At 51.1% G+C, this 27900-nt stretch overlaps 1 protein-coding gene across 3 annotated transcripts; it reads left to right on the forward strand.

Moving 5' to 3' along the window:
* The first annotated feature begins 405 nt into the window (after positions 1-405).
* Positions 406-27763, forward strand: GGT5 (gamma-glutamyltransferase 5). 3 transcript variants are annotated; one of them, XM_013051274.2, is made up of 12 exons: positions 406-1918; positions 17592-17722; positions 18532-18627; positions 19120-19315; positions 19897-20054; positions 20584-20730; positions 21575-21711; positions 22091-22281; positions 22670-22776; positions 22961-23079; positions 23203-23313; positions 26889-27763. In XM_013051274.2, exons 1-12 carry the CDS (start codon positions 1746-1748, stop codon positions 27126-27128), a joined length of 1806 nt encoding a protein of 601 aa, XP_012906728.1. In that variant the 5' UTR covers positions 406-1745; the 3' UTR covers positions 27129-27763. The 3 variants fall into 3 exon arrangements, with proteins under 3 accessions (XP_012906728.1, XP_012906729.1, XP_044921173.1); XM_013051275.2 differs by lacking the exon at positions 26889-27763 and adding an exon at positions 25050-25515 and having other exon boundaries at positions 418-1918; XM_045065238.1 differs by lacking the exon at positions 406-1918 and adding an exon at positions 15520-15746.
* Positions 27764-27900: the final 137 nt, after the last annotated feature.

The raw sequence follows: 27900 nt of genomic DNA on the forward strand, positions 1-27900 counted from the left end.
GGGCTCCACCAGGTGCAGGGGGACTTGGTTTCCTCTCTTTCCTTCCCATTGTCTCCTGCACAAGGATATCAGGCCTTTCCCAGCTCAGTCTGTCCAGCCATACCTCTAGCCAGGCCTAGCATGACGCTCTTTCCTCTCCTGGGACTGGGCTCCTTCAGTCCCTGCCTCCTGGCCTCAGCCTGATCAGGATGGCTGTGGAGATGGGGGAATGTGCCATTCTTAGCACGCCAGACCCCTCTGTCTGCTGCCCCTGCTTTCCCAGAGGGTGGGCAGGCCCTGGGCCAGCAATGCACATTGTTTCTGGGTTGAGCCATGTCACTGTGGTATGGGAGACAGTGGGGACAGAAGAAGGTGCCCACAGCCCTCCCCCCCGCCCCCCCCCCCAGACAGCTGTGGAAACAGGCCTGTTGGAGAGACTGCCTGGCTGACCAGGGGCTCGGGTGGGGGCCTGGCAGGCTGTGTGGCTGTGTGGGCGGTTCGTCTGTTGTACTAGGAGGTGTCGAGAGGCCTGGGGTGGGCGATGCTCAGCTGGGGAGGAAGCCAGAGACTATAGGGGGGGTAGTGGGAGCTGTGTGGGAGGGAGTCCAGCCTGGACCCTGCACCCTGTGCTCCCACTGAGCCTGGTCAAGAAGGGCGTCAATGGGTCCCCCCCCACCCAGTTGCCTCCCCATTGGGTAACCCGAGGCCTAGGCAGGGGACCATCCAGACCAGTGTTCCCAGGGAAGGAGGCACAGCCTGCCCAGATGGACACAGGGAAGCGGACACACGGCCAGGGAAGTGCAGTGACCCAGACAGGAGGGCAGCCTCACTCTCAGGAGGCCTATGGTGGTATTCTGACAGCAGGCCCCAGGGGTGGGTGGCCTGGTGGGTAGTGGGCCAGATGTAGGCCCTGTTTACTTTCCTCACACAGAGGTCTTGTAGTCTTGGGTGTTTGATGTGGATCGGGAAGCTGAGCTCACTCCTGGTCACACCAGTTTCCTGGCTAGGCCATGACTGAGCTGGGACTTGAACCCGGATCCTGAGTGACATTGCCTTGGGTCCTGCAATCCCTCTGTCTCTGACCCTCTTCAGCCCCATGTCTGGGCCCCAGACATCCTCAGTGTCCTCTGGCTCTGGGGATGCTGAGGAAATCTTGCTGGGCGCAACCCCACCAAGGAGGTGGGAGGTGGGGTGCCCATGCAGCCCCCTTGTCCCTCTGTGGTGGATCCAGGGGAGGGGACAGGGCAGGTCTGAGTCCTGCTGTCCTGGCTCCCTCGGGGCGGGAGGTGCCAAGTCCCCAAGCACGTGGGGTGGGATAGCCCTGGGCAGGCTGTGGGAATGAGGGAGTTAACGGTGGTGGCTTGCTCCTCTCTGAGAGGAAAACTCCCCATAAACGCCCTGCTCCCTGGCCTCCTGCCAGGGCCAAGAACAGGGGCTGAAAACTGGAAGTTCAGGCAAGCGGCCAGCTCTGCCTCTAGCAGGCGCTTGAGCAGGACAGCAGCCCTGTCGCTGCTGGCGGCTTGTCTGTATGCCCATCGGTCCGCCCAGGGGCCTCCAATCATCTGTAAGCCTGTCTGTCCATCTGTCTGCAATCCTGTCTCTGTCCAGTGTCTCTCTGACCGTCCTTCTCTTCCTAGCCTATGTTCAGCTGTCTAGCCTGTCAATCCGTTTGTCTGTCTCTGGCTTCCATCTGTTCATCTGTCCCATCACCCGTGAATCTGTGCATTCGTCCGTCCACCTGAGGCTCCACTCTGAGCCTCAGAGCCATGGCCCAAGGCCGCAGGGTCACGGCCAGCATGGTCCTGCTGGGGTTGGGGCTGGCCCTGGCCATTGTTGTGCCAGCCGTGGTCCTCTCTCGCCGCCACACCAGCTGTGGCCCCCAGGCCTTTAGCCGCGCTGCAGTCGCTGCTGACTCCAAGGTCTGCTCGGACATTGGACGGTGAGTAAGATGTGGGTGGAAGCTGGGTGGTTCTCAGTGGCTGGCCCCTCCTGGAGACTCTGTAACTGGTGGTGAGAGTGCGGAGAAGGTGTGTGTATAAGTGTGTGTATGTGTGTGTGTGTGCATGTGTGTGCACATAGTGGGGGCTGCACAGCTTCCAGCAAGGAAGCAGCCCCAGGACCCTTGAGCAAGAGGCAGGTGTGCGCATGAGACAGAAAGGGGTTTGGGGATATTGACAGATGTGGTGTATGAGTCTTTTCCTAGCTCCGGGTCTCAGGAGACCCGGAGAGGGCACCGCCACAGTGTCACCGGTCTGGCCCAGGCTGACCCTGATGACTAGTGCTTGGCCATTTAGAGAAGCCACAGCTGTTCTCCAAAGCTGGGGATTTTTCCCAGAAGCGAGGGCAAGACCTGGCCTGTCAGTGTGCACTCAGTGCTGTCCAGGGCCAGTTTCTCACCTGGGCCCAGGACCTGGGAAACCTGTCCTGGCCAGCACCATGTCCCCCACTGCCTTCCCTTCTGATGTCTGGGCCTGGGGGCCAGCCAGGGACTGCTGGATGTTTGGGGCTAGTGCAAGGTGGGTGTTAGAGAGGGGCCCCAGCTGGTGTTTTCCAGCCCTTTTCCAGGAAGCCCAGCCCATGGAAGGCTTCCTCTGCCCACCGGGGCAGAATAGAGCAGGACACCCCTCCTGGCTCTTGGCCCCCAGCCCAGGCTAGTGAGAAGCCCAAGCAGTCATCCCCCTCCCGGCTGGCTGGGTCTGTTTCCTGGAATAACTGCCTCATGGATCATTGTCAGGATCAGAAGTGCTTTGTAAGCCGAGGGGACAGTCCCGGAGCAAGGGGGAGCGTGGCCAAGTCCTCACCCAGGTGGCATTCCGTACCACCTTTGTTTTGGCTTCCTCGTTCCTGCAAACTTTAACCTTCTGTTTCATTCATTCGCCTCCTCCTTCGTTCCTTCCTCCCTTTGTCTGTCCACCTGTCTTTCCCTACCTGGTCCTCTTTCCCCTCCCTCAGGGCTCCTTCAAGGATGAGGGTGGCAGCTCCAGCGGCATGGCCTCCCCAGGGGCCTCCCCTCCCCTCCATGCTCTGGAGAGCATGCAGAGGTGCCGAGCCCACCAGAGCCTAGAGTTGTAAAGAGGCAAACAGGGCCTGGGCTTCAGGCCCCAGAGACCCCTGATGGGGATGTGGCCCCTGGCAGTGGGAGCCACTGCCACCTTTCTCTGTGGGGGGTCTGGGCCCATTGTGTCTCCCGGAGACTTTGTGGGGGGACCTGTATGGCATGTCTTGCTGTGTATGTGAGGGTCAGTGTTGGGGGGATCTCTGCTCGGAGCCCATGATGCCCTCTGCAAGTTTCCTTGGTGAGGAGAGAGGATGTGGTTTCTCCCCCTGTGTTTTGTGTTTGTTGGAAAGCACTCTCCACTTCTTGTTCTTGTTTTAAGAAGCCCGGAGTGGGAGGGAGCCTGGAGCTGGCCCCAGCTGATGTGGAACATGGAACAGGAGACCCTGGCTGGGGACCTCCTGGCTTAGATCCCTCCCCTTGAGGGCTCCTGGCCAGGCTGCTGCAGGCTCTGAAGGAAGCTGGCGGTCTGAAGCCCCCTCTCCTTCCTCCCCACTGTCCCCCCGCTTTCCCATCGCTGTCCCTTCTCTCCAGCAGGGCCTCCCAGACCCAGTCTTCTCCTCCCCAGCCAGCACCAGGTTGACTCCTTTGGGGTTGGGCCTTCTGCTGCAGCCTCCTGGGGGAGGTTTTTTTTTTGTTTTGCTTGTTTTTAGTTTTTGTTTTTTAAGATTTTGACTCCCCACTGAGCGGGGAGCCTGATGTGGGATTTGATCTTGGGACCCCAGGATCATGACCTGAGCCTAAGGCAGACCCTTAACTGACTGAGTCACCTAGGCGTCTCTGGGGGAAGGTTCTTAGGTTGGCATGAGTGAGGACCCAGCACCATGAGGAATGTATAGACCCATGGTGACAACGAGGTCCCTTGCTCTCTAGTTTATCATCTTCCAGCACTAGGTCCCAGCGTGTTAAGCTTGTGTGCAAACTCTGTGTTCTGAGGCTCAGAGTAAGTGCTCGTCTTTTAGGGAGACTGCATGAGCTTCAGGGTAGTGGTGGCTTTTAGGTTTGTGACATGTGTCTGCTGTGGCCACTTGGAAATACCTGCCGTCCCACAGGATCCTCAGTGGAATGATTCACTGCTTTTCCCAGAATCCAGTGGGATTCGTTGCTGAACTTGATTTATAAGGAAACTAGGTCTGTACAGAAGGGAGCTGCCTGGTGTCACAGAGTGAGCAGGCCCAGCTGGGACTGTCCTCTGCTGCCCCTGCAGGGGAGGAAACTGTCCCGAGCTGCTGGAGGGGTGGGGTCCTCCCAGAGCCCTCCATCGCCTATCCTGGATCCAAATGCCTGCCCAGCCTCTAGCAGGCCTGTAAAAGCCAGAGCTTTACTCGTAAAGGGAGTAGTTGTAGAAGACGATGGGTGGGGTGGGGGGGGGCACCTGGGTGGCTCAGTGGGTTGGGGCCTCTGCTTTCGCCTCAGGTCATGATCTCAGGGTCCTGGGATCGAGCCCCACATCGGGCTCTCTGCTCAGTGGGGAGCCTGCTTCCCTCCTCTCTCTCTGCCTGCCTCTCTGCCTGCTTGTGATCTCTCTCTGTCAAATAAATAAATAAAATCTTAAAAAAAAAAAAAAAAAAAGGAAGAAGAAGAAGAGGATGGTGGGGTCCAGAGCGCTCCAGAGCGCTCCAGAACATTGGAGTCTGGGCTGCAAAGATGGGGATGGGATTGGCCCTGAGAGCTGGGTCTTATCAGCTGCTCCAGCCCCATCCAGTGGTCTGGGGGGGTCATGCTCTTAGCACAGAGGAGAGCAGGGATTCTAGCAAGTGGTTGCAACCTTTGAGCCTCAGTTTCCTCACCTGTGAAACGGGACTCATGCCAGCACTTCCCTCATGGGGGTTGGGGGGACGCATGAAGCTTGCCTTGCCAGTAGGAGGTGCTCCCTCGATGTCAGCAGCCTGACCGTTAACTGTTAACATTGGCTTGGACTGGAGTATGGGTCAGCATCTCAGGACCCCGAGTTAGGGCCTGGAGTCAGAGCAGGGAGCCTATGGTGGGGAAGGCTCATAGGGGTTAGGGTGTGACCCCACCCCTTCCTTCCGCCCCAGCTCCTATGACCCTCGTGGTTCTCTGGACTCCTGGCCAGCTCCCCAGGAAATTACTGCATTTCCTCCCCTCTGGGGCCATGCCTGTGGAAACTGCCCATGTGCCTGGACACTGTGCACCCACATGTGGCAGTCTGTCTACCTGGCTGAGTGTATGACAGCAGTTGTGGTGACAGCAGCCCCTTGGCTCCTTGGGGACAGACGTGGCAGAAATCTCTGACTGTTCTGCACGCAGCTCTCTGCGGACTAGGACTGCTCCCACTCACAGCCGAAAATGTTCAGGATGCCTGGATGGCTCGGTAGAGCATATGACTCTTGATCTTGGGGTCATGAGTTTGAGCCCCATGTCGGGTAAAGAGTTCACTTAAAAAACAAAGCAAAATGAAAAAACAGGCTCAGGGAGGTTGAATCCTGCGCCCTGTCTCATGCAGTTGGAATGCAAGGGTGGTTTAACATAATTTAGGAGACAGAAAAATTATTTGATTGTCTTGGCAATGCAAAAATGCATTTGATGTAAAATTTGCATTTGTAGGCATTTGATGTAAAACCTGATAGGAAAGTGGACAAAAAACTTTATTTTATTTATTTTGGGGGGTGGTTAGCCAAGGTATTTCTTTCTTTTCTTTCTTTTTTTTTTTTTTTAAGATTTTATTTATTTATTTGACAGATAGAGATCACAAGTAGGCAGGCAGGCAGAGAGAGAGGAGGAAACAGGCTCCTTGTCGAGTAGAGAGCACAATGTGGGGCTCGATCCCAGAGCCCTGAGATCATGACCTGAGCCGAAGGCAGTGGCTTAACCCACTGAGCCACCCAGGCGCCCCTGGACAAAAATATTTAACAGAAACTTCATAGTAGAGGATATTTGAATGGCCAGGAATCACAAGCCCTCAACATTAGGCATGGATTTGCTTATCCTCTGTCTCAGCTACCACAAAGGCAAGGACTTTGACCATGCAGTTACCACTGTGCCCCCAGGACAATGGCTGCATTGCAGACCGTAGGTGCTGTGTTCCTATTTGATGAAGGATCCTTTAGGTAGAGAAGCTTGTATGCCCCTCATGCATCCACAAGGCCCACTGACTTGTACTCTGTTATACACATTCATAGGCACGGTGGCCCTGGCTCAGGACCCCTTGGGCTGGAGTTCCCACTCACCAGCTACACGATACAGGGCACGTGATTTAACCTCCCTGAGTTGGGGTCTTTTTTTTTTTTTTTTTTAAATGAACTCTATACTCAATGTAGGGCTCAAACTCATGACCCTTGGATCAAGAATCACATACTTAGCTGCATTTCACAAAATTTTTTGCGATTGTTTTGGCTATTTCTCCCCTCAATGCTTTTATATATATATTTAAGATTTTATTTATTTATTTGACAGAGAGAGAGATCACAAGTAAGCAGAACAACAGGCAGAGATAGAGGGGGAAGTAGGCTCCCTGCCAAGCAGATAGCCTAACACAGGACTTGATCCCAGGACCCTGAGATCATGACCCAAGCTGAAGGCAGAGGCTTAACCCACTGAGCCACCCAGGTACCCCTCAATGCTTATATTTTTATGTTTTTAAAGATTTATGTATTTATTTGAGAGAGAGAGAGAGAGAGAGAGCATGAGCTGGAGGGGCAGCGGGAAAGGGAGAGAGAATCTCAAGTAATCTCAGCACTGAGGGCAGAGCCCAACATAGGGCTCTATCCCACAACCCTGAGACCATGACCTGAGCTGAAATCAAGAGTCTGATGCTTAACTGACTGAGCCACCCAGGTACCCCTGTTTTTTTCTTGAAAAAGTTTTAAACCCACAGAAAAAGAGAAAGAATGCCACTTATACTTCACTTAGGTTCACCAATTGTTAATGTTTCACCTCATTTTCTCTCTGTCCATATGTTATCTATCTACATTTTTTAAAAGTTGCATTAATCATTGCACTTTATCCCTAAATACTTAGGTACATGTCTACTATGAATAAGATCAGTCTCCTATATAACATTGATACCATTATCAACCTCAAGAAACTTGACCTTGATATAATAGTAGTATTTGATACTTCATCCAATTCAAATTTTCCCAGTTGATCCAATAAACCTGTCACCTATTATCTATAATCTATCTCTTTAGATATCTCTTTAGATCCAGTATCTAATCAGTGATCATCATTTTCTTTAGATTTATTTATTTATTCATGTGACAGACAGAGATCACAAGCAGGCAGAGAGAATGAGAGGGGGAAGCAGGCTCCCTGCTGAGCAGAGAGCCGAATGTGGGGCTCGATCCCAGGACCCTGGGATCATGACCTGAGCCGAAGGCAGAGGCTTTAACCACTGAGCCACCCAGGCGCCCCAGTGATCATCATTTTTTAAAGTCTCCTTTAATCTAGAACTATCTCCTGCTTTTTTTAAAAAAAGATTTTATTTTATTTTATTATTTTATATTTGACAGAAAGAGACACAGTGAGAGAGGGAACACAAGCAGGGAGAATGGGAGAGGGAGAACAGGCTTCCCACTGAGCAGGGAGCCTGATGTGGGGCTTGATCCCAGGACCCTAGGATCATGACCTGAGCTGAAGGCAGACTCTTAACTGAGCCACCCAGGTGCCCCTATCCCTTGCTTCTTAAAATACAAACTGATCTTCTATGACATTAACAGTTTTTTTTTTAAAGATTTTATTTATTTTATTTGACAGAGAGAGAGATCACAAGTAGGCAGAGAGGCAGGCAGAGACAGAGGGGGAAGCAGGCTCCCCGCTGAGCATAGAGCCCGATGTGGGGCTCGATCCCAGGACCCTGAGATCATGACCTAAGCTGAAGGCAGCAGCTTAATCCACTGAGCCACCCAGGCGCCCCGACATTAACAGTTTTTAAAGATTGATTGATTGATTGATTTAGAGAGCATGTGAGTGGGGGGAGGGGCAGGGGGTGAGGCAAAAGAGAATCTCAAGCAGACTTCCCGTTGAGCTTGGAGCCTGATGTGGGGCTCAATCCCATGACCCTGAGATCATGACCTGGAATGGAAATCAGGGGTAAGCTGCCTAACCAACTGAGCCAGCCAGGTGCATTATAACATTAACATTTTTAAAGAAGCCTGTCCCCTTGAATCACAGCCTTGCTTTACAATCTTGGTTTGTCTGATTATTTTCTCATTATCAGATTCTGGTTCAACACGAAAGCTCCCCCATCATTAGTGATGTTAAGTTGGATCATTTCATGAAGGTGGTATCTTCTAGATCTCTTCATTGTAAGGCTATCATTTTCTTTATTAAATTAGTAATATATGGTCTGATACTTTGAGACCAGATGAATATCCTTTTTTCAAACAACACTTGACCCCCTGTTTTAGCATCTATTTTGGTCCTTGTCTGAATAAATTCGTGTTCGCAAAAAGGTGATTTCTAAACCTGTCATTTCTTCAACATTCATGAGTTCGTATTCTTCTGTCAAAAAGATCCCCTCCTCCCCAACCTAGATGTTCTTGAATGTCACTGTTGACTCAAGGATTTTTTCAATTCGTTGTGTTATAATCCATCCCTGTTCTTCTTTTTGATCCCCAAGTTGTCACAAATTTGACCAATGGGAGCCACTCTAAGCCAGCAACTATTCTTTTACGCAAACCCATTAGTCTTAGAAAATTTTCTTGACTTCCTGCCCCAAATGTTCCAAGATCTACTTGTACATTCCCTCAGCCAGATCTGAAATCAGGAATCAGTAGAGTATAGTATTTCAGAAACCAAGATCTGAGGGCTAGGGATGTTCACGGAGACAGGGAAGACATTGCTTCTACATTGTGTCCATGAACGGAAGCAGAAAAATGTACAAAATATCTTGAGTCTGTACCAAGACCTCCAGCTGAGATCCATGACCATAGGCTTCTTTCCATCTTCCTCTGTCTGACACTGTGTGTCTCTTCCACGATGGTCAAAGAAGTTCCCATCAATGTTAGTATATTTACATATTGGCTCTATTCCCAATAACCACAAAATAGTTTCAAAATTACTTCAATAAGACCACTATGAACAGCAAGTCTACTAAGTAAAATCTGAGATGTCTTTGCAGGTTTGTTGTTGTTTGTTTTTGTTTTATTGTCCTGAGGCTATATTACGTAAAAGATCAGTGGTGAAATTAAATTATTTTTCCTGTGTGGTTATCAGTTCAATATACCATTAGCTTATTTTTTTTTTCAGTTTGTATTGTTTTAGGGTTTCCGTTTTGTTTTAATTTTATTTTTGACTATAAGTCAAAACTATGTAAAGAGATATCCTCAAAGATCTCATTCACATTACCTTCATCCTGTTCCTACTTAGTCTTTTAGAGGGAATAATTTTCATTGGTCTCTAATTTCTTTTTTTCCTGTTTTTTTTTAACTTACATATCATTCTTTTCATTTTCTTTTTTGCTCTTTCCTTTCTTTTTTATTTTATTTTTTTAAATAATTTTTTATTTTTTTAAATAAACATATAATGTATTATTAGCCCCAGGGGTACAGGTCTGTGAATCGCCAGGTTTACACACTTCACAGCACTCCATAGCATGTACCCTCCCCAATGTCCATAACCCCACCATCTTCCCTTTCTTTTTGCTATTATTTCTGTGTTTCTGTTTGAAAAACAAGCAAATATATCACTTATTGTCTCTTTTTTGCCATAGCTTTTTATATCAAGAAAGACTTGTATTTTTGCCATAATGGTTATTATATTTCTGTTGATATCTTTATTGTATATTATATATGCAATTATAATATTAGATGTATAATTCTGCTTTTTTGGAATATTATTTGTTTGCTCCTCTGATGATTAAACTAGGCTATGGTGCCTAGTCATTTGGTCAAATACTAGTCTAGAGTTTGCTCTGAGGGTATTTTTTAGATGTGATTAACATTTCATTCAGCTGACTTTAATAAAACATTACCCCAAATGTGGGTGGGCCGCATCTAATCAGTTGAAGGTCTAAAATGCAAAACCAGGTTTATCAGAGAAGGAATTCTGCCTCAAATCTATGACATAAAAATCCCATCTGGGGGGTGCCTGGGTGGCTCAGTCCGTTAAACCTCAGCTCTGGTCATGATCCCAGGGTCCTGGGATGGAGAACTGCATCAGGTTCTCTGCTCAGTGGGGAGCCTACATCTCCCTCCACCCCCCATTCATTCTTTCCCTCTCTCTCTGAAATAAATAAAATTAAAAGGTTAAGAAAAAAAAATCCCATGTAAGTTTCTATCCTCGTGGCCTGCCCTACAGATTTTGAACTTGCCAGCTTCTACAATAACATGAAACAATTCCTTAAAATAAAAATCTCTCTCTACATCTATCCCATTAGACTTATAGACTTCCCTACTAGGAGTAATATTGAAACTACCTAGAAACCTCTTTTTTCCCCTGTTCCCTTTCTTTCCTAAGAGGATATAAAGGGATATGGGATATCTTTTTACTCTCAATTAATACCTAGCTGTCAATCAATAACCTTATTCTACTTCTTACATAGCCTCCCCATTCACACTCCCATCCTCCTTTTTTTTTTAAATCCACACAATAGGCCTCACTACCCATAATAGCTAAAGCTGTTTCTACTATGTTTTCAGTTAATTTTCTCTTTCCACCAAATGAGTTTTCTGTCCAGACAATCATTAAAAGGAAAATTTTCATTGGTTCGTTTAACACAGCCAAACATCTGGTTTCATGTGCAATAACACAGGCACCTTTGCTTTTATCAATACTGGGGCCTGTAAACCAGAGTATTTTTTTTTAACCTGCCATTGACTGGCCCATAAGTCAAAGACAACAGTCATGTCCTCAAAACAAAATCCCCACTCCATTTTTATGGTTGTACTGTGCCTCCATTTTCAGAAAAATAAGCATTACATTGCTATCCCGTTTCCATAATAACCATCATTTTTAGTCTAAGATCTATGGGTAATTATATATTTAATTCCTACTCTCACTCATGTCGGAATCTTTCCCGTTATTTTGGTTGTCTGATGTCTGTTCTCTATAAGATTCTTCAGAAAGTTTTCATGCTGGAAATATTCACTGAGTTCTTGCATGTTCATAACAAATAGTTTGCGGCCTTTGTAGGTGACGGTCAGTTTAGCTGGATATAAAATCATTGTTCACATTTCCTTTCCTTGAATGTGTTGATTATAACCCTTCCTCAGTCCTGGCACAAAGCATTGCTGTTGAAAAGTCTGATTGCAATCTGATTTTCTTTCTCCTGTAAGAGAGTTAATCTTTTTATCTAGATGCCAAAAAATTTTGTTAATAAAGTCTGATAGGTTTATTAGAGTATACCTCAGTGTTGGCTATTCTGAATTGATTTTCCTAATGTAGTGAAGTGCCCTTTTCAATACAGAGTAAATTTTATAGTTTTTTTTTTCTCTTTAAATCAGGAAAGTTATCTTGAATTATATTGTTTATTATTCATTCTGTCCCAAAGATTTGGATTTCCACCTTGGGACTCCTATTAAGTGTACATTTGATATTCTTGCCTATCTTTTGTATTTTAAAATCTCTTTTTCATTAAAAAATTTCCCCTTTTCATCTTCTCTTTCATTTAGGGAACCTCTGTAGGTATTTGCTCTGTGTTTATCTTTGTTCAGCCTTCATTTCTTTTTCATTTTTTTTTAAGATTTTATTTATTTATTTGACAGAGAGACAGAGATCACAAGTAGGCAGAGAGGCAGGCAGAGAGAGAGGGGGAAGCAGGCTCCCCGCCAAGCAGAGAGCCTGATGCAGGGCTCGATCCCAGGACCCTGAGATCATGATCCAAGCCAAAAGCAGAGGCTTTAACCCACTGAGCCACCCGGTGCCCCACAGCCTTCATCTCTGAGAGTTTTTTCTCCTATGTTCTATTCTTTCCTGAGTTCTATAATTTTGGTTTTTTTTTTTCTATAATTTTTTAAAAAGATTTTATTTACTTATTTATGAGAGAGAGAGAGAGAGAGAGAGAATGAAAGTACAAGCAGCTGGAGCAGGAGCCAGAGGGAGAAGCAGGCTTCCCACTAAGCAAGGAGCCCGATCCAGGACCCTAGATCACAACCTGAGCTGAAGGTGGAGAGTTAACCGACTGAGCCACCCAGGTGTCCCTATAATTCTGTTTTTTAATTCCTCTTTTCCAGTCTCTTCATGGGCAGTTTTTCTAATTCTGATGTCTGCTGCCCCTTCATTGCCTCTGTAATCCTTCTAACTTATTTTGGCACATCCTGAAATACTAATTTGCTGTTTACATCTGATTTGTAAGCTTGTCTTTCTGGTATGGGGTGTGACTTCAACATGTTTTTTTTGTTCACGTTCAAGCAAGATGAATTTTCCTATACGTTTAGGCTGGAAGGCGGGTCAAAATAGTTTTTATCAGTTCATGGCTCTTGAATTCCTTCTGCTGTTTCTGCAAAATGATTGGAAATATATATGGTCTCCTACTTTCTGATAACTGTTTTCTCTTTCCTTTGCCTCTGTGGTTCCAGTCCCGTTCAGTTTGCTTCTACTAAAGCAGCTTCTCATCAGGGCGGCTCCCTCTGCCCTGAAGGAGAACGTTGGTTTATTTGTTTTGAGAGTTCTCAGGATCCAGAACTATTTGGCAGCATGCCTTCCCTTGGCCTTCCCTTTCACTCACGCATAATCTGGTGCCAAACCCAACCTTTAACACTCCTCTGAGTAAAGGTTCTCAGATTGTTTGGTCCTCCAGACTTCCCTGTGTGGCCCTGTGGTGAATGTGGGAATTCTTCAGACCCACTGCCTCCCTTCCCCAACATATAGTGTGTTATTAGTTTTAGGGGTAGAGGTCTGTGATTCATCAATCTTATATAATACCCAGTCCTGATTACATCACGTGCCCTTCTTAATTCCCATCACCCAGTTACCCCATCCCCTTACCCCCCCCCCCGACCTCCTGCAACTCTCAGTTTGTTTCTTATGACTAAGAGTCTCTTATGGTTGGTCCCCTTCTGATTTTGTCTTGTTTTATTTTTCCCTCCCTTTGCCCATGAACCTCTGTTCTGCTTCTTAAATTCCACATGAGCGAGATCATAAAATTGTCTTCTGGTTGACTTATGTTGCTTGGCACAATACTTTCTAGTTCTGTCCACATTATTGCAAATGGCAAGATTTCATTTTTTTAATGGCTGAGTAATATTCTATTGTGCGCACACGGGCACACGCGCACACACACACACACACACACACACACACCACATCTTCTTTACCCATGCATATGTCCATGGACATCTGGGCTCTTTCCATAGTTTGGCTGTTGTGGATGTTGCTGCTATAAACATTGGGGTGCACATGCCCCTTCGGATCACTACATCTGTATCTTTATGGTAAATACCCAGTAGTGCGATTGCTGGGTCGTAGGGTAGCTCTGTTTTCAACTTTTTGAGAAATCTCCACAGTTTTCCAGAGTGGCTGCACCAGCTTGCATTCTCACCAACAGTGTAAGAAGGTTCTACATGGGGGTTTTCTTTTCTTTTCTTTTTAAATACTTTATTTATTTATTTGAGAGAGAGAGCGGGAGAGAGAGCACACGCAGGGAGGAGAGGGAGAAGCAGGCTCTCTGCTGAGCAGGGAGCCCGACACAGGGCTCAATCCCAGGGCCCTGAGATCATGACCTGAGCCGAAGGCAGATGCTTAACCAACTGAGCCACCAAGGCGCACCTGTGTGGAGGCGGTTTCTAAGTCATTTGTATTATTTCAGTTCCGTGAAACTTGCTGATATGTTTATATAAATATTTTATGTGTTCTTGAACGTTCTTGTGTGTTCAGCTTCATGACTGTTGGATGCTGCGTCCTGCACATGTCGGCTCAGTCATCTTATCATAGTGGTGACATCCAGATCTTCTATAGCCTCACTGATTTTTCTCCTGCTGATTCTAGAAGTTTCTGAGAGAGTATGTTAGTCTCCTCCCATGTATATTTGTCTATTTCTTTGCATGCTGCCAAGTTTTGCTTTATATGTTTTTTAATCTGTTAAGTGTACACACATCCAGATTTTTATATCTTTCTATTGAGTTGAGCTTTTTATGATATTAACGTGTCACTGTTATTTCTAATAATGTTTTTCTTCTTAAAGGCTACTTTGTCTGAAATTAATATAGTTATACATGTTGGTTAATGTTCACATGATATATATATATTTTTGTTGTTGTTGTTGTTGTTGTTTTATCCCTACGTCTCTTAATACATTTTCTCTATGTTCTTTACTTTTTTTCCTTCTGTATTTAGATTTTGATATTTTTGTATTGAATTAATCTTTTTTTGAAAAAAATCTGTGTCTAGGGTGCCTGGGTTGGCTCAGTTGTTTGAGCATCTGCCTTCGGCTCAGGTCATGATCCCAGGTCCTGGGATAGAGCCTCACATGGGGCTCCCTGCTCAGCGGGGCGTCTGCTTCTCCCTCTGCTTCTGCCACTCCTCCCTGCTCATGCTCTTTCACTCCCTGTCACTCTCGTACTCACTCAAATAAATGAATAAAAATCTTTAAAAATTTTTGTGTCCAGGGGCGCCTGGGTGACTCAGTGGGTTAAGCCGCTGCCTTCGGCTCAGGTCATGATCTCAGGGTCCTGGGATCGAGCCCCGCATGGGGCTCTCTGCTCAGCAGGGAGCCTGCTTCCTCCTCTCTCTCTGCCTGCCTCTCTGCCTACTTGTGATCTCTCTGTCAAATAAATAAGTAAAATCTTAAAAAAAATTTTTGTGTGTGTCCAATCTCTTATTAATGCACTGTTAGCATTGAGCTCCTAATTCCATGTTTTATCATTGCCATTTCTCTGGGGAAATCCTTCATCTTGTCTTTTATATCCTTAAATGTAGTTATTTAAAATCTGTGGTCAGACAGTTTCATAATCTGGAGGTCCCATGGGTCTCTTTCTCCTATTGTTTGTGCTTTCTCTTGGGCTTTGTTTATGTTGTATTATTACTGCCTTGTTTGCTTGGTTATTTTGAAGACAGCCTTTGCAGAGTGTGTCAAAAATTGTTCAAGATAATTGTTAGAAATAATTTGAGGTCCAGGATACCAACATTCTGGAATGACTTTAATTCCATTTGACTGAGAGTTGATTTGAAGCTGGGCCACTGGGCTTGTCAGGCCTGGCCCGTTTCTCGTTTTACCCCCAGAGTGAGGACAACCCATCGCAAGTCCGGTTCACCAGCACACCCAGGCTCCGGCCACACAATGATGTCAAAAGCACTATGTGGCTTCTTGGCCCCTTCTTTCAGAACTGGCAAACATTTTGAGGAGGGAAAGCTATCTCCAAATGCTAGACTCCTCTGTCTCTAGGCCTGCATTTCTTTCCTGCCTGTGATGCCTTTATTTATTTATTTTTTTTAAGATTATTTATTTATTTGAGAGAGAAAGGACATGAGCAGGGGTGGGGGAGCACGGAGGGGAGAAAAAAGCAGGCTCCTGCAGAGCCCGATGCAGGGCTAGATCCCAAGACACAGATGGTGACCAGAGCCAAGGGCAGACGCTTAAAGGACTGAACCATCCAGGCGCAACCCCCGTCCCCCGTCCCCTGCCCCCGTGATGTTTTAAAGTAGATGTTTTCCCTTTGTCTGGCTCTTCTAGTGGTCTGTGGGAAATTTAATCCGAATGATTTTGTTTCCCATTACAGTGATGTCTGATTTACATTTTGACAGACGATTTTGTTAAAACAGAAGGGGGATGGCAGATGTTGGCGACCAAGGAGGAGGCCGTTGCAATAACCCAGTAAGAGATGCCTGTGGCTTGGATCTGGGGATGAAAGAAAGTGACCAACCGAGAGTGGCTCCAGCGCTCACAGCCTAAGCAAATAAATGGGTGAAGGGTTGTGTCCTTTTCTAGGATAGTGATGGTAGAAAGGGAGCCATTTTGGGGGGCAGAGGTGAGAAGGAAGGAAGTGGAGTTTAGGTCACGTTGAGAGGGAAATGCCTCGGCGCCTGTGTGGCTCAGCCATTAAGCATCTGTCTTCAGTTCATGTCATGATCCCAGGGTCCTGTGTTCCAGCCCTGCATTGGGCTCCCTGCTTGGCGGGAAGCCTGCTTCTCCCTCTCCCAGTCCCCCTGCTTGTGTTCCCTCTCTCTCTGTGTTTCTCTCTGTCAAATAAATAAAATCTTAGAAAAAGAAAGTGAAATACCTCAAATAAAAACTTAAGAAAGAAACAAACAAACCCAAACCAAATAATGAAATGCTTCTCAAGCACCCAAAGGAGGTATCTTGTAGACGGCTGGGGTGTGCCTGGAGTTTAGGGGAGAGGTCTAAGCTGGAGATAAAACTTGGCTATTATCAGAATAGAGTTGCATTTTAAGCCCTGAGCCTAGATCAGCTCATCTGGGAGAAGAAAACAGGTGCACAAGAACGGAAGACTGAGCCTGAGGCCCCCAACAGCATGAGGTGAGGGAAGTGGGGAGAAACCAGAGCATGGTGGCAGGCGGTGGTGGAGGCCTGGAAGCCGAATGCAGAAAGCACTTCCAGAAGCCGGGAACAATGGGTCAAGTGACATAAGGCTTTTGTGATGGGAATTTTTTGTTTTTTAAATAGTTTTCCAGTTTGTCTTTTGTTTTTGTATGTGGTGTTTTAATTTTGTGAGGCATCTGTGTTTCTCCCTGCCTGGATGTGACCATCTTCGTTGTATCATGCTGCTGGCTTCCGCCCCTTTTCCCGGTCCAACATACCGCGTGTCCATGCTGTAGCCATGTGTGCCCATGCGTGGGCCCAGAGCAAGGACATTGGCTCAGGGGAGCTTGTGAGCCGAGGGTTGGAAGGGGGTGTCAGGCTGAAGTGCCGGAGCTGAGGGAGGGTACCGGGGTCGGAGGTCCTATGGGGTGGGGGAGGGGAACGGGGTCCACTCCCTCTCTGGGCCTTGGTTTCCCCATCTGCAATTGGTTTAAATGCTCACTTCCTGGAAGTTTTGTGGAGGATTCCTTAGTGTTCAGGAAGGGGCGGCCTCCAGTGAACTGCTCAGGGCTGTGCCCTAGGAACAAGGTCATTTCCTCAACACAGGCCAGTCTGACTAGACCCATGGAGCTAAAAGGTCTATCCCTTGGTGCCCACAGACGGGTGGGAGACTGAGACCAGAGAACGTTCCCACAGACACTGGAGCCCCAGGAGAGGCTGGGGAACCCATTAGCCCAGGCCCCTGGTGGCAGGGCAGGCTCCTGGGATCACCTGAAAACAGTCCAGTCTTAAAAGGATTGGGACCTGTGGTATCCCCAGTAGGATGTTGAGTGGGAGCTGCCTAGGCTGGGCTCCTGGACTGCTGGGGACTGGGGGGTCTGACCCAGGCAAGTGAGTCATGGCTGCTGGGAGGGACTAGGAAACAATGGCTGTAAAAACACTGCACAAACTGAGAAGTACCTTATGTAAGGCAAGGGGGAGTGTAAATGCCATTATGGTTTTCAGTCTGTAGAGAGCTATGGACCTGTGAGCAGCTGGACTTGAGGGGGCAGCCCAATGTAGTCTCTGACCTAACCCAGAGTTTGGTGGCTGCGGATGGTCACCCACCTGTCTCCATTCCCCATGTTGGGAGGCTGGGGCCAGGGAGCCAGACCTCTTGTTCTGTGTCATGTTCCCTAGAGCCATTCTCCAGCAGCAGGGCTCACCTGTGGATGCCACCATCGCAGCTCTGGTCTGCACTGGAGTCGTCAACCCTCAGAGCATGGGCCTGGGCGGAGGGGTCATCTTCACCATCTACAATGCAACCACGGGTGAGTTCATATGAGGGTCCCCATGGCGAGGACAGGCTGGTCCACAAGCGCTAACAGTGAAGTGCTTACAAACATCCTAAGTGTTTGCTGTGCACCCACACCTCTTCCTGGGTCCTCTTGGTGCCCCCCACATCCCCCACCTTGTCTGTGCAAAGCCACTGCAGCCCATCTCAGATAGGAGCACTGCCAGGGAGGAGGAAATTCTTCTGCCCTTCAAGGTCCTTCTAGCTAACTATTAAATTGACAAGAGGGAAAGTGACAGGACAAAATCAAATTTAACTTCCTATGTATGGGGAATCCACACAGACATGGAAATCCCACAGACAGACAAAATCAGCTGTCTAGCGGATAGGGGTCTGGGACTTCAAAGGGAAGGAATGCAATTCACAGGAAGATAAAGAAGAGTAAACATTTGCTAAGCAAGTGTGCACGTGGCCACTGGAAAACAATGGGACCCAAAGGCCTCGCAAGGTCCCTCCCTGTCTCTCCGACCTAGCTTGTAGCCTGCTATAGTTGTCTATGATGATGGTTCTCTTCCTGGAGAAGGTCTTCTGTCTAAATTCTTTCAGGCAGTAGTAGGGGGGAGATAGAAAGCTCTTATGGACTCAAAAATAATCTTCAAGGCAAAGTGGTCCATTTTGGGGTGGCCTGCTTTTGGCCCCTACAGCACAGAGTCAAGTTCAAGGTACAAAGAGAGAAACTGGCCTAGAACAGGGCCAGGGGCATATGAGGGGAGCGTATGGCGTGGGGTGAGACCCAGAAGCCACAGGAGTGCCCCTGAGTGCTCACATGCCCTGACCCAACTCCAGGAAAGGTGGAAGTCATCAATGCCAGGGAGACAGTGCCTGCCAACTACGTCCCGGGTCTGCTGGACCAATGTGAGCAGGCCCAGCCACTGGGCACAGGTGAGACCCTTGGAGGGACCACCCTCTCATCCTACCAGGCCACTGAGGCTGACTAGAACACTCCCCTGAAGGGGCTTTGTGGACAGGCTGTGCCACCCCTGGTGCTAAGGGAGCCCCCCTCGAGGTCCTGACCCCCCCGGAGTTGAGAGTCTTCCTGGGACAGGGGCTTTCTGAGTAGGGAGTGGTAATCCAGGCAGAGGGACCAGACTGGCAAAGGTCTGGAAGGTTCAGTGGCGATGGGATGGTGGGTGGGGTGGGAGGTCCTGAGGCCAGTTTGGACTGGGCCCTGAGGGAAGGCAGTGGGGAGCCACGGGGTGGTTATGTGGGGAGTTGAGCGGGGAGTGACAACATCAGGTGTCTGGGCTCCAGAAAGCTCATTCTGGCTGCCATGCTAGGGGGACCAAGTGGGTGGGGCAAGTGTGGGGTGGTGGAGAACCCCTGCGGAAGGTTATGGGGCTGAGGGCAGGAACATGACATCACTGGGCTTTGCAGGGGCCCAGTGGATCGGAGTGCCAGGGGAGCTCCGTGGCTATGCTGAGGCCCACCGCCGCCACGGCCGCCTGCCCTGGGCACAGCTCTTCAGGCCCACCATCTCCCTGCTCCGAGGGGACTACCGCATGCCCTTCATCCTCAGTCAGTTCCTGCAGAGTGACTTCCTGCGGCCTTCCTTATACAAGACATCCCTGAGGTGAGCACTGCCTCAGGGGCTCCCCGGACTCCTGCTCAGCTCCTGGGTTCAGGCTCTGGCCCATCTGCCTTGCTCCCACCTCAGTTCCACCCAGCCCCTCCTTGAACTTGAAGGTTGACCTGTGTGGGTGTTGGGGGCCTGAAGGCCGGGAAGGCTAGTGCTTTGCTGTCCCAGTTGACAGACCTTTGAGCTAGAATGTAACCAGAGGGGCTCAGGCCAGAAGTTTACATCCAAGTGACGGGACTCCGGGATGTGGATTTGGGCTCTGCCACTGCCCTCTGGCCCTGCCCTCTCCACCCCCACCATATCCACGCCAGCCCACTGACCAAGTCTTCCCAGAGGTGTCCTGGGCCCATGTAGGGAGCGTGTCTTCCCCAGGCCAAGGTGATGAGTGAGGTAAGAGGTTTCAGCCCCCCCCAAGCCTAGAGGAGCCATCTCCCCTGATGTCTACACCAGCTCCTCAGGACCCCAGACCAGGACTGCCTCCCTATAGGCTCCCAAGGAAACCACAAGAACCCCTGCAGGAGTGTGTCTGCCTTCCAGGGCCCGGCCCCACCCTGAGGCTACCCCCAACTCCCCAGGGAGCTCTTTTTCAACGGCACAGAACCCCTGAGGGCTCAGGACCCATTCCCCTGGCCTGCACTGGCTGCCACCCTGGAAACCGTGGCCACGGAGGGGGCAGAGGCCTTCTACACAGGGACGCTGGGCCAGACGCTGCTGGAGGACATTGCCAATCAAGGTCAGCTGCGCCGAGGTCCCAGAGCCCCCGCCCCTGCCAGAGAAAGAGTTGGGCTCTGGGTACTAGGGGTGAGGCAGGCCCTTCCGCAAGCCTGCCGGAATGTCAGTTTCTCCCAGGACTCAGGGAGGCCATGCGTCCAGGCCTGTCCACTGCTGGCCTCAAGGACCCTGTGGTCAGGGCCCCTGGGGAGCAGAGCCCCACAAATCAGCGAATTAGTGCTGGCGATAGTGGGTCACAGTGGGCTCCTGGGCCTGGAGCTGGCTACCCTCACAATATGTCAGAGGCCAGCTTCCACTCACCTCCCTGTCCTCTTCCCACCAACCTGCCTGCTTCTGGCCTCCGTCCACCCATCCCTCACCCGGCTCTAGGGCCCAGCCCTGGCGGCACTGCCCGCAGACCCTCCATCACCCCTAGGGTTCTAAGAGGCTAGGTGGATGTGGGGAGCCCCACCACATGACCTGGGATCAGGAGCTGTCACTCTGCCTCAGTTTCTCCATCCATACTTGGGGTCTCTTTCGTCTCACCTCAGGCAGCAGGCTGACCCTGCAGGACCTGGCATCTTTCCAGCCGGAGGTAGTAGATGCCCTAGAGATGCCCCTGGGGGACTACACCCTGTACTCACCGCCACCACCTGCAGCGGGTGCAATTCTCAGCCTTGTCCTCAACGTGCTCAAAGGTGAGACTCCCCCTCCGTCCCACCCAGAGTCCTGCCCCACTGGCGTCTCTGAGCCCAGCTGGAGCTTTGGGCAGCCTTCCTCTTCCAGCTCAGCCCCTCCTCAGACACCAAGTGGAAATGGGTCAGGACGTTATGCCCTAGAGCTGGTCTCCGGCGCAGTCCACACAGTGGGGCTTTGCTGAAGGGTTGAGGTCATCCACCCAGGGAGTCCTGCCCCGCAGGTGGTGAGCGGCCTAGCCAGCGTGTGCCCCTAGGGCTGAAGTCTGGCCTGCAGGATGGCAAATGGAGGTGGGGGGCGTTCCCAGTCGTGCCCAGGTTTGGGGCGGCCCGCTGCTGACTGTGTCAGTTCTTGGAGACTACCGTGACGGAGTTGAGGCTTAAAGCAACAGAAATTTATTTTCTCCTAGTTCTGGAGGCCAGAAGTCCAAAATCAAGGTGTCAGCTGATCTGTGTTCCCTCTGGGGACTCTGGGGGACAATCTGTTCTTTGTCTCCTCCAGCTCTTGGTGGCTGCGGGCATTCCCAGGCTGCGGCTGCAGCAGCACCCGTGTCTCTCCCTCTGCTCACACAGCCTCCTCCTCTTCTCTGTGTGTCTGTTTTATACGATTACATTTAATTGTGTGATTACATTTAGAGCCCTCCGGATAATCCAGGATAATCTGCTCTTCTCAAGATCCTTAACTTAATCACACATTTTGCCATATAAGGTAAAATTCACTCCTTTGCCCTATAAGGTAGTATTCACAGGTTCTGGGGATTAGGACATGGATGAATCTTTTTTGAGGGGGGCCAACAGTCCACCCACCACACGGGGTGACCCCGACCTGCGCCCATCCCCTCCCCAGGGTTCAACTTCTCCTCAGAGTCGATGGCCAGGTCCGAGGGGAGGACGAACTTGTACCATCACCTCGTGGAGACGCTCAAGTTTGCTGGGGGACAGAGGTGGCGGCTGTGGGACCCCCGCAGCCACTTGGATATCCAGGTGAGGTGGCCTGTGGCCGCTGGAGAGCCCCCTTCCCAGCCCCCAGGGTTCTGCATGAACAGAACAGAGGCTGTCCCTGGACCCCGGGAGTCTGACTGGGTGAGGGTGGAGGTGGGCATACAGAGTTTCAGGACAGGACAGCCTGTCAGTGGCCCCGGGCAGGGAGGGTGAGGCAGGTCTGCAGACTGGAAGGGACCCCTGAGTGGCAAGTATTAGAGGGACAGTGTTGGCACCATAATTCAGAGGACGTGGAGGACGGGCAGGGTCTGGGGGTAGCTTGGGCTGGAGGAAGACAGACTGGGGAGGGCCTCTCAAGGGACCCTCTTCTCTGTGGGCCCCCGGCTCCTCATTGACCTTGCCACCTGCCCGGCCACCCCAGAACGTTTCCCAGGACCTGCTGGGAGAGACTTTGGCCCAGCAGATCCGCCAGCAGATCGACGCTCGGGGAGACCACCAGCTCAGCCACTACAGCCTGGCTGGGACCTGGGGCCGCCAGATGGGCACGTCGCATGTGTCTGTGCTGGGGGAGGACGGCAGTGCTGTGGCAGCCACCAGCACCATCAACACGCCGTATGTGCCTGACTGACCCTGGGGTGCCCTCCTTTGCTCCCTTAGCAGGTCTTACGACACCGCCCCCGTCTCCCCTTGCTTGTGTCCAGAGGGCAGTACCTTGCTTTTCTCTTCGCTGCCTTTCCGTCAGAAGGGCCACTCTCCTGTCTTCTCTGGCTGGAAGGCTGCTGACGGGTGGCCATGAGCCAGGACCTGCTCGGGGATGAGGTTTACCCAGAAGGATGTCCTGACAGGGCGGCCCAGAGGGATCTTTGGGGGCAGTGCCAGGGAGAGAATAGCGGCCCCGGGGTGCTAGCGGGCTGTCACTTGCATGAGCGGGTCAGGCACGCGTTCCAGGGTGGGAGCTTGGAGCCTGGAACTCCAAGCCCAGACCCGACCTCACCTGCAGCTTTGGAGCAATGCTGTACTCACCACGCACTGGCATCCTCCTCAATAACGAGCTTCTGGACCTATGCTGGAGGCGTCCCCCGGGCTCCCAAGTCACCCCCCAACCCGGTGAGCCTGAGGACCACACTGGTGGGAAGAGGGCAAGTGGACAGGCCAGGTGGTGCAAGGCAGCTCCTGGGCCAGCCCCAGTGTGCACAGCAGTGAATGGAAACACAGATGGAGGCAGGCGGGGGGGCGTCTGGAGGGTGCTGGCTGTAGGTGGGGGTGCGGGTGACACCCACCTGGCCTCTAGTTCCAGGCGAGAGGCCTCCATCGTCCATGGTTCCCTCCATCTTGGTCAACACAGCCCGGGGGTCAAAGCTTGTGATTGGTGGGGCTGGTGGAGAGCTCATCATCTCTGCTGTGGCCCAGGTGAGTTGGGGAACACCTGGCTGGAACATCCCCACTCCTGGCGGGGGAAGGAAGGAGCTGGTGTATGGTGGCTGTGGTCACTGTCCCCTCCCTCCCCTCCTGTGTTCTCCTTCTCTTCCCCAGGCCATCATAAACAAGCTGTGGCTTGACTTTGACCTAAGAACTGCCATTGCAGCCCCTATCCTACATGTCAACAGCAAGGGCCATGTGGAGTATGAGCCCACCTTCAGCCAGGTAAGGCCTCTGTCCCTGCCACCACCAGGACTGATGCCTCGGTGCATGTTGCTCAAAGCCCCCAGTGGGATCTCAGCCACTGAGTCTCTTCAGCTGGGCTCACTTCCCCTTCTGGGGCCATCCATTCAGAAGCTCAGTGTGGGAGGCGCCAGGCCAGTCTTATGGCCCCTGAGGCAGAGAACAGGGTGTCATCCATGCTTTTCCCAGGCCCGGCATCTCTGCCCCTTCGTTTCTGCTCTGTTCTGTTCTCTCCAGATGCTAGTCTTCCTGGCTGTGGCTTTGCAGACTCTCTCTTATAGTGATCTGTTTCCTTATGGGGCTTGTAGCTTTCATGTGTGAGTTTATTTGTAAGAGTAGTAGTCATTTCCTTCTGAGGCTTGGGGTTGCATTAGTGCTGGTCCTTAGGAATATTTCTTGGGTTACCCCCCTCACAAGCAGGTCCCCAGAGCTAAATTCTCTCATCTGACTCCCTGCCCCCAAACCCCTGCCCCAATACATAGTCACCTTCTTCTCTGGGCTGGGAAATGCCCTTTGTTAAGGTCCTTTTTTTTTTTTTTTTTTAAGATTTTATTTATTTATTTGTCAGAGAGAGTGAGCATAGGCAGACAGAGTGACAGGCAGAGGCAGAGGGAGAAGCAAGCTCCCTGCTGAGCAAGGAGCCCAATGTGGGACTCGATCCCAGGATGCTGGGATCATGACCTGAGCTGAAGGCAGCCACTTAACCAACTGAGCCACCCAGGCGTCCTTTTTTTTTTTTTAAGATTTTATTTATTTATTTGACAGGCAGAGATCTCAAGTAGGCATAGAGTCAGGCAGAGAGAGAGGGGGAAGCAGGCCCCTTGCTGAGCAGACAGCCCGATGTGGGGCTCAATCCCAGGACCCTGAGATCATGACCTGAGCCAAAGGCAGAGGCTTTAATCCACTGAGCCACCCAGGCGCCCCCCTTTGCTAAGATCTAATTTATTTTTATTTATTTTTTATTTGTCAGAGAGAGAGTACAGGCAGACAGAATGGCAGGCAGATGTGGAGGCAGAGGGAGAAGCAGGCTCCCCGCTGAGCATGGAGCCTGATGTGGGACTCGATCCCAGGACACCAGGATCATGACCCGAGCCAAATGCAGCCGCTCAACCAACTGAGCCACCCAGGCGTCCCTGCTAAGATCTAATTTAAAAGTCTGGCAGATTTTGAAGGCTTTGAGCTTCATGCCTGGGGTCTGTATAGCCAGCTGGGGTTTAAGGTCCTCAAAGCTGCCTCGTCCATGGTGAGGGGCTCTTGGTGTCAAGGCTGCCTCCCGTGGCCCTTGGAGCACTGAGGACCATACAGTGAGGAAACGTTACTCCAAGGGAGTTTGCAATCCCTGAGAACTTTGGCCCTGGGGCCTGGAGACTAAGGATTCTCAGACTCTGAGGTGCTCCACCTCCCTATATAGGGTCCTCCCCATGGTGTCCTCAGATCCAGGCCAGAAACGGTCTTGCATCTCAAGCTCCTTCTGGCCTGGGTGATGTTCTCTCTGCCATGCTCCGCAGAGCCTGGCTTCTCCACTGGGACTTACTGTGGGAGGCCATGGGCCTCAGGCCCTCCAAACGAGGCCAGAGCCACTGTCCTCCCATCCTTACCTCCACTGATGCCCAGTCCTGCCTCCTCAGTTGGGACACAGATCTCTGCCCGGGCCCTAGGCCCTCAACAGGTGGAGCTAAGCTGTCTTCACCTGTGCACTGGCCTTCTCTCCCCTCCAGGAAGTGCAGAAGGGGCTCCAGGCCAGGGGCCACAACCACACCAGGAATCCCTTTTTCCTGAATGTGGTCCAGGCAGTGTCCCAGGACGGGGCCTGTGTGTATGCTGCAGCGGACCCGAGGAAAGGTGGGGAGGCCTCAGGCTACTGAGGAGACTGCTCCTGAGAGCTGCAATCCGGCCCCACCACCAGTGTGTGCCCAGGCCTGGCCTTGGCCTTGGGACCAGGATCTGGACCTTCTGGCGGAGGGTCAGTCTGGGGCTGCAAGAGGTGGGGACAGCCTGGAAGATGGATGACTGTGGGGGCTGAGCCTTCTCCCAGAGCCCCTTGTGGCCCTGCCCCTGACCACCCCCGCCCCCACCAAGTCTTCCCTAGGCCTCTCACCCAGGACTGTGGCGTACCCTTGCCCCAGGCTGCACTCCCCACCTGTATACTGTCTAGTCCAACATTAAAGAGGATGGTGGACCTCCGCCTGATTTGGGGTCTAGTTGTGGGACGGCACCCTTAGAAAGCACACTCACTGAGTTCCTACAGTCCTCCATGACACACCAGCATGGAGGTGTAGCAACCGAGACCTAGCAACCGGCTGGCCTCAGGCCAGCCCTGGACGGAGGTGGCACCCCACCACCCGCTGGGCCTCTGCAATATGCTGTCGGGGGCCTGCGTGTTGGTGGGAAGGCAGGGCTGTGGCCAAGAGGCACCTGCCCCTGACTTTCGCCAGGACCATCTCTGGAACTTGTCCTCTGTGCCAGGAAAAGGTCGGGTGAACTAGGACCTGCGACCCCCACCCCGGTCCCCAGTCCCAACAATTGCCCATGTTCTCACCCTCAGCACTGTTGGCATTTTGAATGAAAGAGTCTTTGTTGGGGGGCTGTCCCCCCATTGTAGTGTGTTGAGCAGCCTCTCTGGCTTCTCCTTCCAGGATGCAGAATGCCCACTACCACCAGCAGTGGCCAAATCATCCCTAGTTGAAAATGACTGCTCTGGACCCTTTAGCCTCTAGTTGCTGAGAATGGCTTTGCCAGCTGCTGTGGTGGGCTGCCCTCCCAGAGGGTGCCTCACGGGACTGAGCTGGGGTTCCTGCCCCACACTGATTCCTGGGAGCACATCTCTACCTGGCAGGGTCTGAGGCCCGTTCCACTGCTGAGCCATTGGTCGTGGCTTCCCACCCCACTTGTCACTTCTGCCGTATGAGGTTCACATTCTCAAGTGCTAGGGATCAGGATGAGGACCTATGGGGACCACACACGGGGAGAATGGGGTAGATGGGGAAGATCTGTGATTTGAGCTTGACTGTGAGGGTCTAAGGGGGTATTCTGACAGACTCCAGGAGAAAGGACTGGGGACAAGGGTGGCTGACTTGGAGAAGGGGAACAGGCCTGCGATTGTCACTGTGCTCCGTGGTGGACCTCGGGGCTGCTCACTGCTGCACCTGACATCCTGGAGACCACAGCTCCTCCCAGAGTCTGACTTCGGCAGGGAGTGGGAAGAGGACTTTTGGGAAGGGCAGGTCTGGTTCAGCAGTCAAGGGTGCAGAAAAAGTGGGCGGAGACAAGCAGGAGTTGGGAGGGTGCAGTTTCTGACCTGGTGGGGTCCAGAGTCTGGCCCTGTGCTGTCAGGGGGGCCTCCCCTAGGGGAGGGCGCCTTGGCCACTGTCCCGATGTGTCCAGCACTTTGTTCACTGAACTTCACAACCCGCCGAAGTGACAGAGCTCCCCTCCACACTACTTTTGAAGCTTAACAGAAGTCCCAGGGCAGCTCTCACGGGCCCAGCAAGTCCCCCCCCCCCCAGGCTCAGTTATCACACATGGGCTGATGGGTCCCCACCCCCTCTCTGTACCAGGTTTCTGGATCATCAGACCCCATACCCACACGTCAGCTGTGGCCAGAGGCATCTCAGACTCAACACGCCCAGATGGAAGCCGGCTCTGAGGCAACCGGAAACTCTCTGGTGTCCTCCTCTCTGACCCTGGGCACCCAATCCTCCCTCTCCCCCTCTGCCTGGCTCAGCCCTGGCCCCTTCGCCTTATCCCTCTCCACCTCCTTGGTGCGGCCACTGCCTCCACCCACTCCGTACTCATGACAATCATGGGCCTGGAAAAATCCCGTTAGGAGGCAGTGCAGAGCTCTCCTTGGTTCCTGGTGCCCCGAAGGAATCCCACTCCTCTCCCTCCATGCCCATCCACCCTCGGGGGCTTGCCCAGCCGGTGCCCACATCCCACAAGGACCACCAGCTATGTCCGTGATCCCACTTACCCAGCCGAGTCAGGGACTCCTTTGCACATCTTGCTACACAGAGGAAATCAGAACCAGGGCTAGAGTATCCCCAAAATAACATCGGCACAGTACAGACCAGCCCCTACAGAATATGGCTAATGCGGGATCCAGGGAAAATGCATTGTCTGAAACAATTGCATGAACTATAAGCATCAAAATGAATAAAGGATCTAAGTGAAAGTTAGTAAAGGAGCAGTCAGAACAATCAGGAAAGCAAGGGGAAAGGCTCAGTAACAACTGAAACTGAGACTGATAAATCTGAAATCAGGAAAACGGGTCTTTGGGAAAAAAATGGGTTATTCCACAGCTTACAGTACAAAAGAAGAAAATGCAAACATGCAAAAGGAATGACAGCGGGGGAATGAGCTCAGATATAGAGGAACTCAAAGGATCATTCATCCAAATAAATTTGGCAAGTTCAATAAAGTAAATTACTCTCTAGGATGATGTAAGTAGGGTTACATGGGACATACACTGAAGACATTGTTTATCTGAAATTCAAATTTAAGTGGGCATCCTATATTTTTGTTCGCTAAATCTGGCAACCTTTAATATAAATGACAGATCCAAGGAGGGGC

The sequence above is a fragment of the Mustela putorius genome, unplaced genomic scaffold (assembly GCF_011764305.1).
Source record: "Mustela putorius furo isolate JIRA1106 unplaced genomic scaffold, ASM1176430v1.1 tig00003858_pilon_pilon_pilon, whole genome shotgun sequence".
NCBI lineage: Eukaryota > Metazoa > Chordata > Mammalia > Carnivora > Mustelidae > Mustela > Mustela putorius.